We start from the raw sequence: 13,742 nt of genomic DNA on the forward strand, positions 1-13,742 counted from the left end.
CATAGTGGCCCCTGCACACAATTTTATCCCCCATAGTGGCCCCTGCACACAGTATTATGTCCCACTGTGGACACCCATAAACAATTATTATACTCTGGGGTCTTTTCAGACCCCAGAGTATAATAATAGGAGACCCAGGGCGAGAAAAAAACTCTGTTACTCACCCATCTCCCGTCTCCTACGCTGTTGGCCTCCGAAGTAGTCGATCTTCAATTATGTCAGACGTCACATGACCCGGGTCGCAGGCCAGGGTCATGAGACGTCAGACGACTAGGCCGAAGTCTGCACGGATTGTGGAGAGGTAAGTAACAGTGTTTTTTATGTTTCTTACCTCTCCCGGTCCGCCAATCATTATACTCGGGGTCCGAAGAGACCCCCCCCCCCCCCGAGTATAATGATAGCAGCTAATGTCCCAGGCCCTGTGGCAGCTGCCTCTGCTGCTATGGCGGGAGTTACACCACTGGCTGCAATGTAAAAAACAAGATGGACGTTTTCATCCATTTTGGTTGTTTACCTTCACTCAGAAGATAAAGCCCTGCACACACAACTTTATCTTCCATCAAAAACAATAAAAAATGAAGAAAGATAACGTCCATCTTGCTTTTTAGTTTATAGTGATGGATACAGGAAAAATGAATCAGATTTGTTATGACTGGCATTTCGTTTGCTGTGAATGGCACAAGGCTTGCCCGAATTATCCAGAGGCTTCTTAATAGATCATCTGGGCACACGAATAGGGCCTGTAATGCTAATAGAATCACTTAAACCAATAGCATAGACTGTCATTCTGCATTTAATATAGTATATAGTATATTTGGTTCTTCCCTCCTTGTACTGTTTGTGTAAAGCAAATAAATATGATATGTGTCTAAATTTTGCTGGCAATTCCCAAGCAATCCTATTGTATTATATGTAAATACTAGAGATGAGCGAACAGTGTTCTATCGAACACATGTTCGATCGGATATCAGGGTGTTCGCCATGTTCGAATCGAATCGAACACCACGTGGTAAAGTGCGCCAAAATTCGATTCCCCTCCCACCTTCCCTGGCGCCTTTTTTGCACCAATAACAGCGCAGGGGAGGTGGGACAGGAACTACGACACCGGGGGCATTGAAAAAAATTGGAAAAAGTCATTGGCTGCCGAAATCAGGTGACCTCCATTTTAGACGAATAGTGGATTTCAAATCCGGGTCATATGAGAATGTGAACTTTGTGACTATGAGACAGGGATAGCTGTACAGGCAGGGATAGCTAGGGATAACCTTTATTTAGGGGGGAATGTTATTAAAAATAACTTTTTGGGGCTCTATCGGGTGTGTAATTGTGATTTTTGTGAGATAAACTTTTTCCCATAGGGATGCATTGGCCAGCGCTGATTGGCCGAATTCCGTACTCTGGCCAATCAGTGCTGGCCAATGCATTCTATTAGCTTGATGAAGCAGAGTGTGCACAAGGGTTCAAGCGCACCCTCGGCTCTGATGTAGCAGAGCCGAGGCTGCACAAGGGTTCAAGCGCACCCTCGGCTCTGATGTAGGAGAGCCGAGGGTGCACTTGAACCCTTGTGCACCCTCAGCTCTGCTACATCAGAGCCGAGGGTGCGCTTGAACCCTTGTGCACACTCTGCTTCATCAAGCTAATAGAATGCATTGGCCAGCGCTGATTGGCCAATGTATTCTATTAGCCTGATGAAGTAGAGCTGAATGTGTGTGCTAAGCACACACATTCAGCTCTACTTCATCGGGCTAATAGAATGCATTGGCCAGCGCTGATTGGCCAGAGTACGGAACTCGACCAATCAGCGCTGGCTCTGCTGGAGGAGGCGGAGTCTAAGATCGCTCCACACCAGTCTCCATTCAGGTCCGACCTTAGACTCCGCCTCCTCCGGCAGAGCCAGCGCTGATTGGCCGAAGGCTGGCCAATGCATTCCTATGCGAATGCAGAGACTTAGCAGTGCTGAGTCAGTTTTGCTCAACTACACATCTGATGCACACTCGGCACTGCTACATCAGATGTAGCAATCTGATGTAGCAGAGCCGAGGGTGCACTAGAACCCCTGTGCAAACTCAGTTCACGCTAATAGAATGCATTGGCCAGCGCTGATTGGCCAATGCATTCTATTAGCCCGATGAAGTAGAGCTGAATGTGTGTGCTAAGCACACACATTCAGCACTGCTTCATCACGCCAATACAATGCATTAGCCAGTGCTGATTGGCCAGAGTACGGAATTCGGCCAATCAGCGCTGGCTCTGCTGGAGGAGGCGGAGTCTAAGGTCGGACCTGAATGGAGACTGGTGTGGAGCGATCTTAGACTCCGCCTCCTCCAGCAGAGCCAGCGCTGATTGGCCGAATTCCGTACTCTGGCCAATCAGCACTGGCTAATGCATTGTATTGGCTTGATGAAGCAGTGCTGAATGTGTGTGCTTAGCACACACATTCAGCTCTACTTCATCGGGCTAATAGAATGCATTGGCCAATCAGCGCTGGCCAATGCATTCTATTAGCGTGAACTGAGTTTGCACAGGGGTTCTAGTGCACCCTCGGCTCTGCTACATCAGATTGCTACATCTGATGTAGCAGTGCCGAGTGTGCATCAGATGTGTAGTTGAGCAAAACTGACTCAGCACTGCTAAGTCTGCATTCGCATAGGAATGCATTGGCCAGCCTTCGGCCAATCAGCGCTGGCTCTGCCGGAGGAGGCGGAGTCTAAGGTCGGACCTGAATGGAGACTGGTGTGGAGCGATCTTAGACTCCGCCTCCTCCAGCAGAGCCAGCGCTGATTGGCCGAATTCCGTACTCTGGCCAATCAGCACTGGCTAATGCATTGTATTGGCTTGATGAAGCAGTGCTGAATGTGTGTGCTTAGCACACACATTCAGCTCTACTTCATCGGGCTAATAGAATGCATTGGCCAATCAGCGCTGGCCAATGCATTCTATTAGCGTGAACTGAGTTTGCACAGGGGTTCTAGTGCACCCTCGGCTCTGCTACATCAGATTGCTACATCTGATGTAGCAGTGCCGAGTGTGCATCAGATGTGTAGTTGAGCAAAACTGACTCAGCACTGCTAAGTCTGCATTCGCATAGGAATGCATTGGCCAGCCTTCGGCCAATCAGCGCTGGCTCTGCCGGAGGAGGCGGAGTCTAAGGTCGGACCTGAATGGAGACTGGTGTGGAGCGATCTTAGACTCCGCCTCCTCCAGCAGAGCCAGCGCTGATTGGCCGAATTCCGTACTCTGGCCAATCAGCACTGGCTAATGCATTGTATTGGCTTGATGAAGCAGTGCTGAATGTGTGTGCTTAGCACACACATTCAGCTCTACTTCATCGGGCTAATAGAATGCATTGGCCAATCAGCGCTGGCCAATGCATTCTATTAGCGTGAACTGAGTTTGCACAGGGGTTCTAGTGCACCCTCGGCTCTGCTACATCAGATTGCTACATCTGATGTAGCAGTGCCGAGTGTGCATCAGATGTGTAGTTGAGCAAAACTGACTCAGCACTGCTAAGTCTGCATTCGCATAGGAATGCATTGGCCAGCCTTCGGCCAATCAGCGCTGGCTCTGCCGGAGGAGGCGGAGTCTAAGGTCGGACCTGAATGGAGACTGGTGTGGAGCGATCTTAGACTCCGCCTCCTCCAGCAGAGCCAGCGCTGATTGGCCGAATTCCGTACTCTGGCCAATCAGCACTGGCTAATGCATTGTATTGGCTTGATGAAGCAGTGCTGAATGTGTGTGCTTAGCACACACATTCAGCTCTACTTCATCGGGCTAATAGAATGCATTGGCCAATCAGCGCTGGCCAATGCATTCTATTAGCGTGAACTGAGTTTGCACAGGGGTTCTAGTGCACCCTCGGCTCTGCTACATCAGATTGCTACATCTGATGTAGCAGTGCCGAGTGTGCATCAGATGTGTAGTTGAGCAAAACTGACTCAGCACTGCTAAGTCTGCATTCGCATAGGAATGCATTGGCCAGCCTTCGGCCAATCAGCGCTGGCTCTGCCGGAGGAGGCGGAGTCTAAGGTCGGACCTGAATGGAGACTGGTGTGGAGCTATCTTAGACTCCGCCTCCTCCAGCAGAGCCAGCGCTGATTGGTCGAGTTCCGTACTCTGGCCAATCAGCACTGGCCAATGCATTTCTATGGGGAAAAGTTAGCTTGCGAAAATCGCAAACTGACAGGGATTTCCATGAAATAAAGTGACTTTTATGCCCCCAGACATGCTTCCCCTGCTGTCCCAGTGTCATTCCAGGGTGTTGGTATCATTTCCTGGGGTGTCATAGTGGACTTGGTGACCCTCCAGACACGAATTTGGGTTTCCCCCTTAACGAGTTTATGTTCCCCATAGACTATAATGGGGTTCGAAACCCATTCGAACACTCGAACAGTGAGCGGCTGTTCGAATCGAATTTCGAACCTCGAACATTTTAGTGTTCGCTCATCTCTAGTAAATACTGTTCTGTCTTTTACAGATGCCTTGTGAATATTTGTCTGTTGAGATAATGGAACGATGGATCCTGAGTAAGTTATATGTCTATTGATTCTTCTGAGTAATAATAGTAATAATAATCCTAATAATATGTTGTAATAATAACCCTATGTAGTGCTGACATTTTCGGCAGCGCTTTAGAAGTGTATAAAGCATAAATCTACATTTAAAACAATAGGGGTGAAGGCCCTGGTCACAATAGCTTACAATTTATGAGCAAATAAGGATATTTTTGAGGTGAAGGTGGCCTGATCATACAAATTATTGAAGATATGGAGTTCAGGATAAACCTGACTCCATAACAAAGGGCTTGCTACTTGGTACTACCTCAATCTGAAATAGAAATGTCAGGTTTAGAAAGATTAGTAGAGGGTGGAAACCCCAGAAGTTCAGTTTTTAATCCTTTCCCAACAATGTCAGGTATTTAAATATGGCATCTGAGATGCTGAGCGGCCGCCATAGCTGGCAGTTCTCTGTTGTATTATACAGTTGAGACTCGGTGCTCATGCCCTTAAGCACTACCCGCCCTTGGCGCCTCGGTCAGCTGTGGACAGGCATTTTCCTGGCACCATCATTGCAGGCACAGTACATGACTCTTCTAGATATATGCTGTGGTATTCCCAGGAATTATTACATTGCCGACAACCTATAGGGTTGGTGTAAGGGTATGTTCACACAGAGTTTTTTGCAGGTGGATTTTGAGGCAGAATCCGCTTGCAAAAATGGTTCCCATTGACTTCAGTGGGAGCTGCTCGCTTTTTTTTTCCCGCTAGCTGGTAGTGGAAAAAAGACGCAACATGCCCTATCTTGCCGCGGATTCCGTGGCTCGAGACACGCTTCTATTTAGGCCCATTCATTCCGGCCTAATCAGTATGGCGTAATTCAATGCCGGTGCACTGCAAGGCCTAGCTGCACGGAAGTTTACAAGGTGGAAACCAACCTGCCATGTGAATATACCCTAATTGGTTCATACTCTAATTGCAGGTAGTGATAAGTCATGGTGGGAGGTGGGATACATTGGTTACTGGTGGTTTGCTTTCCCTTGTTTGTTTGAGAACACGTTATACTCTCATTCTATAGTGTATTATATTTGTATTGTTTTAAAACTTTAGTAAACTGAGTAATAAAAAAAATAGGACATATCCTATTTCTGTCCATGAGGGATCCGTGAAAACTGGTGCCCCACAAATGCCAAACAGCAGAGCGATCCAGCCCCTTGAAACACAATTTTGTATGCTTTTTTATGACACCGCCATGTGAATATAGCCTAACTCACAACGATCTAAGGATAAAGACACAGGATTAAGTTTTAGTGATGACATTTTTGAAGCCAAAACCATGAGAGGTTTGAAGTAAAAAGGAGAAGTGCCATCTGTCATATACCTAAGGAAGCTTACCATTAAAAGTCAAAGGTTTGCTTATAAATATATAGGGCAATTATTTCATTCAGCTGGAGACATCTTTGAGGTTATTTTATGCATATAACTCAGCAGTCACCTGGCCATACAGTAATAATTGTAAATTTCTGCTTCTAGTTGGATTTCTGCTGTCACACACCGCACTGAACGCACACCAGGCAAGCTTAGAGCTTTGGAAATTGGCACTTCAGGGTTCCCACTGTATCACACTGATCCGGGATGATGTTCTGCTAATACATCGTGTTACTGAGGATTTCTTTGGCAGCTTAAAAGGGTATGTTATCAATAATATGTAAACTACAGGTTATTAAACTGTAATTATTAATGGAAATAATTTCTCCATTAAAGGGACCTTATATATACACAATGTAAAAACCATTTAGCAGAGAAACATTGTAAAAGGGTTAAAAACTGATGTAGATATTCATAGACTACAAAGACATTGTTGACCGCTGTATTTAGATCAGGTCCCAGCTCTGTGTGAGTGCTGGTGAGTCGTACAAGTGGTTATGGAACGCTATCCAATGTATCCTAAAGTGGGCGATCACACCCAAAAAACCAACCACCAAAGTTAATGAGTAAGACTGCCACCTGGTGTACAGAAGAGAAGGGTAACGCCTCATAATGAGACTATGTGTGGTGATAAAGGAAAATCACATTGAGAGTGAGTGAAGGTGTGTACTGTGCTTGACCACAATACTGCTCTCCAAGGTATGTGTATCCTGCCTTGCTATTGAGGATATTTAAAGTTGTGTGGAATTACCTGCTGACTTCAGTTATACTACTTTATATTAAGTATATGTCATATTGTCCCACAGTTATATTTAGAAAATTCAACTGTACACACACACACAATATATATATATATATATATATATATATATATATATATATATATATAATATATATATATATATATATATATATATATATATATATATATATATATATATATATATACACACACACACGTGGGCAAAATTGTTGGTACGCCTCGTTTAATGAAAAAAAACCCACAATGGTCACAGAAATAACTTGAATCTGACAAAAGTAATGATAAATAAAATTCTATGAAAATGAGCAAATGAAAGTCGGACATTGTGTTTCAACTAGAGATGAGCGAACAGTGTTCTATCGAACACATGTTCGATCGGATATCAGGGTGTTCGCCATGTTCGAATCGAATCGAACACCACGTGGTAAAGTGCGCCAAAATTCGATTCCCCTCCCACCTTCCCTGGCGCCTTTTTTGCACCAATAACAGCGCAGGGGAGGTGGGACAGGAACTACGACACTGGGGGCATTGAAAAAAATTGGAAAAAGTCATTGGCTGCCGAAATCAGGTGACCTCCATTTTAGACGAATAGTGGATTTCAAATCCGGGTCATATGAGAATGTGAACTTTGTGACTATGAGACAGGGATAGCTGTACAGGCAGGGATAGCTAGGGATAACCTTTATTTAGGGGGGAATGTTATTAAAAATAACTTTTTGGGGCTCTATCGGGTGTGTAATTGTGATTTTTGTGAGATAAACTTTTTCCCATAGGGATGCATTGGCCAGCGCTGATTGGCCGAATTCCGTACTCTGGCCAATCAGTGCTGGCCAATGCATTCTATTAGCTTGATGAAGCAGAGTGTGCACAAGGGTTCAAGCGCACCCTCGGCTCTGATGTAGCAGAGCCGAGGCTGCACAAGGGTTCAAGCGCACCCTCGGCTCTGATGTAGGAGAGCCGAGGGTGCACTTGAACCCTTGTGCACCCTCAGCTCTGCTACATCAGAGCCGAGGGTGCGCTTGAACCCTTGTGCACACTCTGCTTCATCAAGCTAATAGAATGCATTGGCCAGCGCTGATTGGCCAATGTATTCTATTAGCCTGATGAAGTAGAGCTGAATGTGTGTGCTAAGCACACACATTCAGCTCTACTTCATCGGGCTAATAGAATGCATTGGCCAGCGCTGATTGGCCAGAGTACGGAACTCGACCAATCAGCGCTGGCTCTGCTGGAGGAGGCGGAGTCTAAGATCGCTCCACACCAGTCTCCATTCAGGTCCGACCTTAGACTCCGCCTCCTCCGGCAGAGCCAGCGCTGATTGGCCGAAGGCTGGCCAATGCATTCCTATGCGAATGCAGAGACTTAGCAGTGCTGAGTCAGTTTTGCTCAACTACACATCTGATGCACACTCGGCACTGCTACATCAGATGTAGCAATCTGATGTAGCAGAGCCGAGGGTGCACTAGAACCCCTGTGCAAACTCAGTTCACGCTAATAGAATGCATTGGCCAGCGCTGATTGGCCAATGCATTCTATTAGCCCGATGAAGTAGAGCTGAATGTGTGTGCTAAGCACACACATTCAGCACTGCTTCATCACGCCAATACAATGCATTAGCCAGTGCTGATTGGCCAGAGTACGGAATTCGGCCAATCAGCGCTGGCTCTGCTGGAGGAGGCGGAGTCTAAGGTCGGACCTGAATGGAGACTGGTGTGGAGCGATCTTAGACTCCGCCTCCTCCAGCAGAGCCAGCGCTGATTGGCCGAATTCCGTACTCTGGCCAATCAGCACTGGCTAATGCATTGTATTGGCTTGATGAAGCAGTGCTGAATGTGTGTGCTTAGCACACACATTCAGCTCTACTTCATCGGGCTAATAGAATGCATTGGCCAATCAGCGCTGGCCAATGCATTCTATTAGCGTGAACTGAGTTTGCACAGGGGTTCTAGTGCACCCTCGGCTCTGCTACATCAGATTGCTACATCTGATGTAGCAGTGCCGAGTGTGCATCAGATGTGTAGTTGAGCAAAACTGACTCAGCACTGCTAAGTCTGCATTCGCATAGGAATGCATTGGCCAGCCTTCGGCCAATCAGCGCTGGCTCTGCCGGAGGAGGCGGAGTCTAAGGTCGGACCTGAATGGAGACTGGTGTGGAGCGATCTTAGACTCCGCCTCCTCCAGCAGAGCCAGCGCTGATTGGCCGAATTCCGTACTCTGGCCAATCAGCACTGGCTAATGCATTGTATTGGCTTGATGAAGCAGTGCTGAATGTGTGTGCTTAGCACACACATTCAGCTCTACTTCATCGGGCTAATAGAATGCATTGGCCAATCAGCGCTGGCCAATGCATTCTATTAGCGTGAACTGAGTTTGCACAGGGGTTCTAGTGCACCCTCGGCTCTGCTACATCAGATTGCTACATCTGATGTAGCAGTGCCGAGTGTGCATCAGATGTGTAGTTGAGCAAAACTGACTCAGCACTGCTAAGTCTGCATTCGCATAGGAATGCATTGGCCAGCCTTCGGCCAATCAGCGCTGGCTCTGCCGGAGGAGGCGGAGTCTAAGGTCGGACCTGAATGGAGACTGGTGTGGAGCTATCTTAGACTCCGCCTCCTCCAGCAGAGCCAGCGCTGATTGGTCGAGTTCCGTACTCTGGCCAATCAGCACTGGCCAATGCATTTCTATGGGGAAAAGTTAGCTTGCGAAAATCGCAAACTGACAGGGATTTCCATGAAATAAAGTGACTTTTATGCCCCCAGACATGCTTCCCCTGCTGTCCCAGTGTCATTCCAGGGTGTTGGTATCATTTCCTGGGGTGTCATAGTGGACTTGGTGACCCTCCAGACACGAATTTGGGTTTCCCCCTTAACGAGTTTATGTTCCCCATAGACTATAATGGGGTTCGAAACCCATTCGAACACACGAACAGTGAGCGGCTGTTCGAATCGAATTTCGAACCTCGAACATTTTAGTGTTCGCTCATCTCTAGTTTCAACCAGCAGATGACATGGCTCCCCAAACCATCACTGACTGTGGAAACTTCACACTAGACCTCAAGCCGCTTGGATTGTGTACAGAGGCCTCTCCACGTATTGATGATATTCTAATATTATTGAGATGCACTAGTATACTTATGGACATATCCTGCAATGGCAGATGATAAGTTTGTGTTGAATTTCATTGTAGGCCTCATACCCAATGCATGAACTATATTGATTATAATGAATTATATAATGAATTGTATTGATATTGTCTGTGTCATCTCTTGTTACTAGGTATGGAAAACGAGTAGCGGATGTGAAGGAGTGCAAAGAACATTTCATGACAAACAGGTCAGGCTTACTAGTATTATATTTTAGAAGAATATGCAAATCTGTTTTCCAGGATGTCATTAGGAAAACATTGCCTCTGCTTGCTGACTCTAGGACAGCCCCCTTAAACATCAGGCATGGCTCTTCAGATAGCCTAATACCATGATGAGGGATTATTGCCAAACTAGTATATCTATTCCAAAAGGAACAGACTCCCAGCTGTGGACAGCGCTGTTTTGATCTGGTTCCTAATTACATCCTGGAAAACAGATTTGCATATTCCCCAGAATCCCCCAGTGGAGCGAAAATGGCTTGTAAGTCTCCATACTTCTGCAAAGGTGCCTACTCCTTAAGGAGTTTTCTTAGTCCCTGACCATATTTTAGAAGAAATTGTTCAAAGTTTTAAAAATATTGAATTCAGAGAATGATTCTTCCTTATGTAGACACATTAGACCACTTGACTTTTTAAATGACAATATTATATAAATAAAAATAGTAATAGATAGAATTGGTGATATATAGTATAGTCAGTGTTGTGGTGAGGTCCTTATGCCTCATCCTTTTCTCAGTTTGTTTCTGTCCTGTTGCCCTTTCTCTTGCTTTGAGCTCATGTTAACACAGTATCAGGCCTCAGGCAGCATCAAGAAGCTGAAAGATGTCAGAAGCCGGGGCCCAGAAGTGCAGACATTGGCACGCCTTAACCACACAAACAGGGCAGATCTATTAAGACTGGCTCTAGCCTCTTCATAAATCAGACGTACTCCCATGTGCCTGAATGGAGATCAACACCAGTTAGGAACTGCCATAAATGTCCATGATAGCTCATGCCAGAAGGTGATGTGAGCTATAATGAATATATTATCCCTAGTCATCCCCACTCTGACCGCCGTACTTCTCCCATATGGACACTGTATGGTGAGCGAGGTGCAGAACGGGGAGTTGTGGGGAATATTTGGTACAAGAAAGTTCCTTGCACCAAATGTGCTCCACAATATTATCCATCTATAGCAGATAAATCCCCTCCGTGTGTCTATGTAATGATAAACTGTGTAGTAGAGATGAGCGAGTACTGTTCGGATCAGCCGATCTGGTCAAAGCGGAAGCAGCAGGTGCATCCATTCATTTCTATGGAGCGTGCTGTTCGGATCGGCTGATCTGAACAGTACTCGCTCATCTCTACTGTGTAGTATGTTCAATAATCTACCCAGTATATTATATGGCTGACAGATACTGTACACTGTCTATTTGTATGTAGTACAGTGTACCTTGTGCACTGCTTGAGCAAGGAGTGGAGGTATAGGGGTCTACCCTGGCTCAGGGGCCAACTGGGGAATGAACCTGCTTACCTGTGGCCCTATGCATAACATGAAAGGAACTCTCAAGCTGATCACTGAAAACTCAGCTTGGGTGTTCATCTGATCTGCTAACTTGGAAAGAAAAAGAAAATACAGCACTGCCTATACTATATATTACCCTGGCATTATTGTAGTCTACAAAGCTTATAAGGTATTACTAAAGAAATTCTTTGCATATACAAGATTTATGTGACTAATAATGAATTACTTATCCCCAAAGTGGCCATTTTCACCGTGCCAGACGTATGTTCCTTAGAGTGGCAGTGAAGGAGCTGGAGAATATCTTAGCTGATGAACCAGGCCTTTTAGGTCCGAAGGTAATAACTCTTCAATAGGTTTTCAGGTATTCACATTAATATAAATATATTTTAGAACGCCTAATAATATTGAATTATTATTTCTATCAGGCTCTCTTCGCATTTATGGCTTTATCCTTTTGTCGGGATGAGATTAACTGGCTGGTACGTCATGCTGAGAATGTCACCAAAACCAAGACACCAGAAGACTACGTAGATGTGTAAGATGTCATAAATCTATTTTTTTCATGGCATTGATCAGATTTCAGAAAGCTTTGTTCGGCTCGTCAGCTGTTAAATGATTTTAAGGCTAAAACCTCACATTGTGGGTAGAAACGTTACGAGTTTTTTTTCCTCAGCACTTTCTTCTTAAATGATACCTATAAGGAAACCGCTGGCGTTTCTGTAGGTATAATTGACATGCCGCGATTTTCAAGAACGCAGTGGTTTTGGAAATCGCAGTATTTCTGCCGTGCATATTGTTCTGCAATGTGTGGATGGGATTTGACAGTTTGCAGGGACTTTAAAACACTGTGGGTTTTACCACTGTGTTTGATGCCACTTTGGGCCCTGGCCTTAAAGGGATCCTATCATTGGATACTAGAGATGAGCGAACACTAAAATGTTCGAGGTTCGAAATTCGATTCGAACAGCCGCTCACTGTTCGAGTGTTCGAATGGGTTTCGAACCCCATTATAGTCTATGGGGAACATAAACTCGTTAAGGGGGAAACCCAAATTCGTGTCTGGAGGGTCACCAAGTCCACTATGACACCCCAGGAAATGATACCAACACCCTGGAATGACACTGGGACAGCAGGGGAAGCATGTCTGGGGGCATAAAAGTCACTTTATTTCATGGAAATCCCTGTCAGTTTGCGATTTTCGCAAGCTAACTTTTCCCCATAGAAATGCATTGGCCAGTGCTGATTGGCCAGAGTACGGAACTCGACCAATCAGCGCTGGCTCTGCTGGAGGAGGCGGAGTCTAAGATAGCTCCACACCAGTCTCCATTCAGGTCCGACCTTAGACTCCGCCTCCTCCGGCAGAGCCAGCGCTGATTGGCCGAAGGCTGGCCAATGCATTCCTATGCGAATGCAGACTTAGCAGTGCTGAGTCAGTTTTGCTCAACTACACATCTGATGCACACTCGGCACTGCTACATCAGATGTAGCAATCTGATGTAGCAGAGCCGAGGGTGCACTAGAACCCCTGTGCAAACTCAGTTCACGCTAATAGAATGCATTGGCCAGCGCTGATTGGCCAATGCATTCTATTAGCCCGATGAAGTAGAGCTGAATGTGTGTGCTAAGCACACACATTCAGCACTGCTTCATCAAGCCAATACAATGCATTAGCCAGTGCTGATTGGCCAGAGTACGGAATTCGGCCAATCAGCGCTGGCTCTGCTGGAGGAGGCGGAGTCTAAGATCGCTCCACACCAGTCTCCATTCAGGTCCGACCTTAGACTCCGCCTCCTCCGGCAGAGCCAGCGCTGATTGGCCGAAGGCTGGCCAATGCATTCCTATGCGAATGCAGACTTAGCAGTGCTGAGTCAGTTTTGCTCAACTACACATCTGATGCACACTCGGCACTGCTACATCAGATGTAGCAATCTGATGTAGCAGAGCCGAGGGTGCACTAGAACCCCTGTGCAAACTCAGTTCACGCTAATAGAATGCATTGGCCAGCGCTGATTGGCCAATGCATTCTATTAGCCCGATGAAGTAGAGCTGAATGTGTGTGCTAAGCACACACATTCAGCACTGCTTCATCAAGCCAATACAATGCATTAGCCAGTGCTGATTGGCCAGAGTACGGAATTCGGCCAATCAGCGCTGGCTCTGCTGGAGGAGGCGGAGTCTAAGATCGCTCCACACCAGTCTCCATTCAGGTCCGACCTTAGACTCCGCCTCCTCCAGCAGAGCCAGCGCTGATTGGCCGAATTCCGTACTCTGGCCAATCAGCACTGGCTAATGCATTGTATTGGCGTGATGAAGCAGTGCTGAATGTGTGTGCTTAGCACACACATTCAGCTCTACTTCATCGGGCTAATAGAATGCATTGGCCAATCAGCGCTGGCCAATGCATTCTATT

At 46.2% G+C, this 13,742-nt stretch overlaps 1 protein-coding gene across 1 annotated transcript in view; it reads left to right on the forward strand.

Annotated features, from left to right (window-relative positions):
• The window catches only part of NCKAP1L (NCK associated protein 1 like), a 164,956-nt gene that overhangs the window by 24,485 nt on the left and 126,729 nt on the right, over positions 1-13,742 (forward strand). Inside the window, exons 8-12 of the mRNA XM_075265865.1 lie at positions 4,475-4,523; positions 6,027-6,183; positions 9,960-10,016; positions 11,571-11,667; positions 11,758-11,867. Of these exons, the coding sequence (XP_075121966.1) occupies positions 4,475-4,523; positions 6,027-6,183; positions 9,960-10,016; positions 11,571-11,667; positions 11,758-11,867 (470 nt within the window). The remainder of the gene's footprint in view (positions 1-4,474; positions 4,524-6,026; positions 6,184-9,959; positions 10,017-11,570; positions 11,668-11,757; positions 11,868-13,742) is intronic.

Source organism: Leptodactylus fuscus, chromosome 2 (assembly GCF_031893055.1).
Source record: "Leptodactylus fuscus isolate aLepFus1 chromosome 2, aLepFus1.hap2, whole genome shotgun sequence".
NCBI lineage: Eukaryota > Metazoa > Chordata > Amphibia > Anura > Leptodactylidae > Leptodactylus > Leptodactylus fuscus.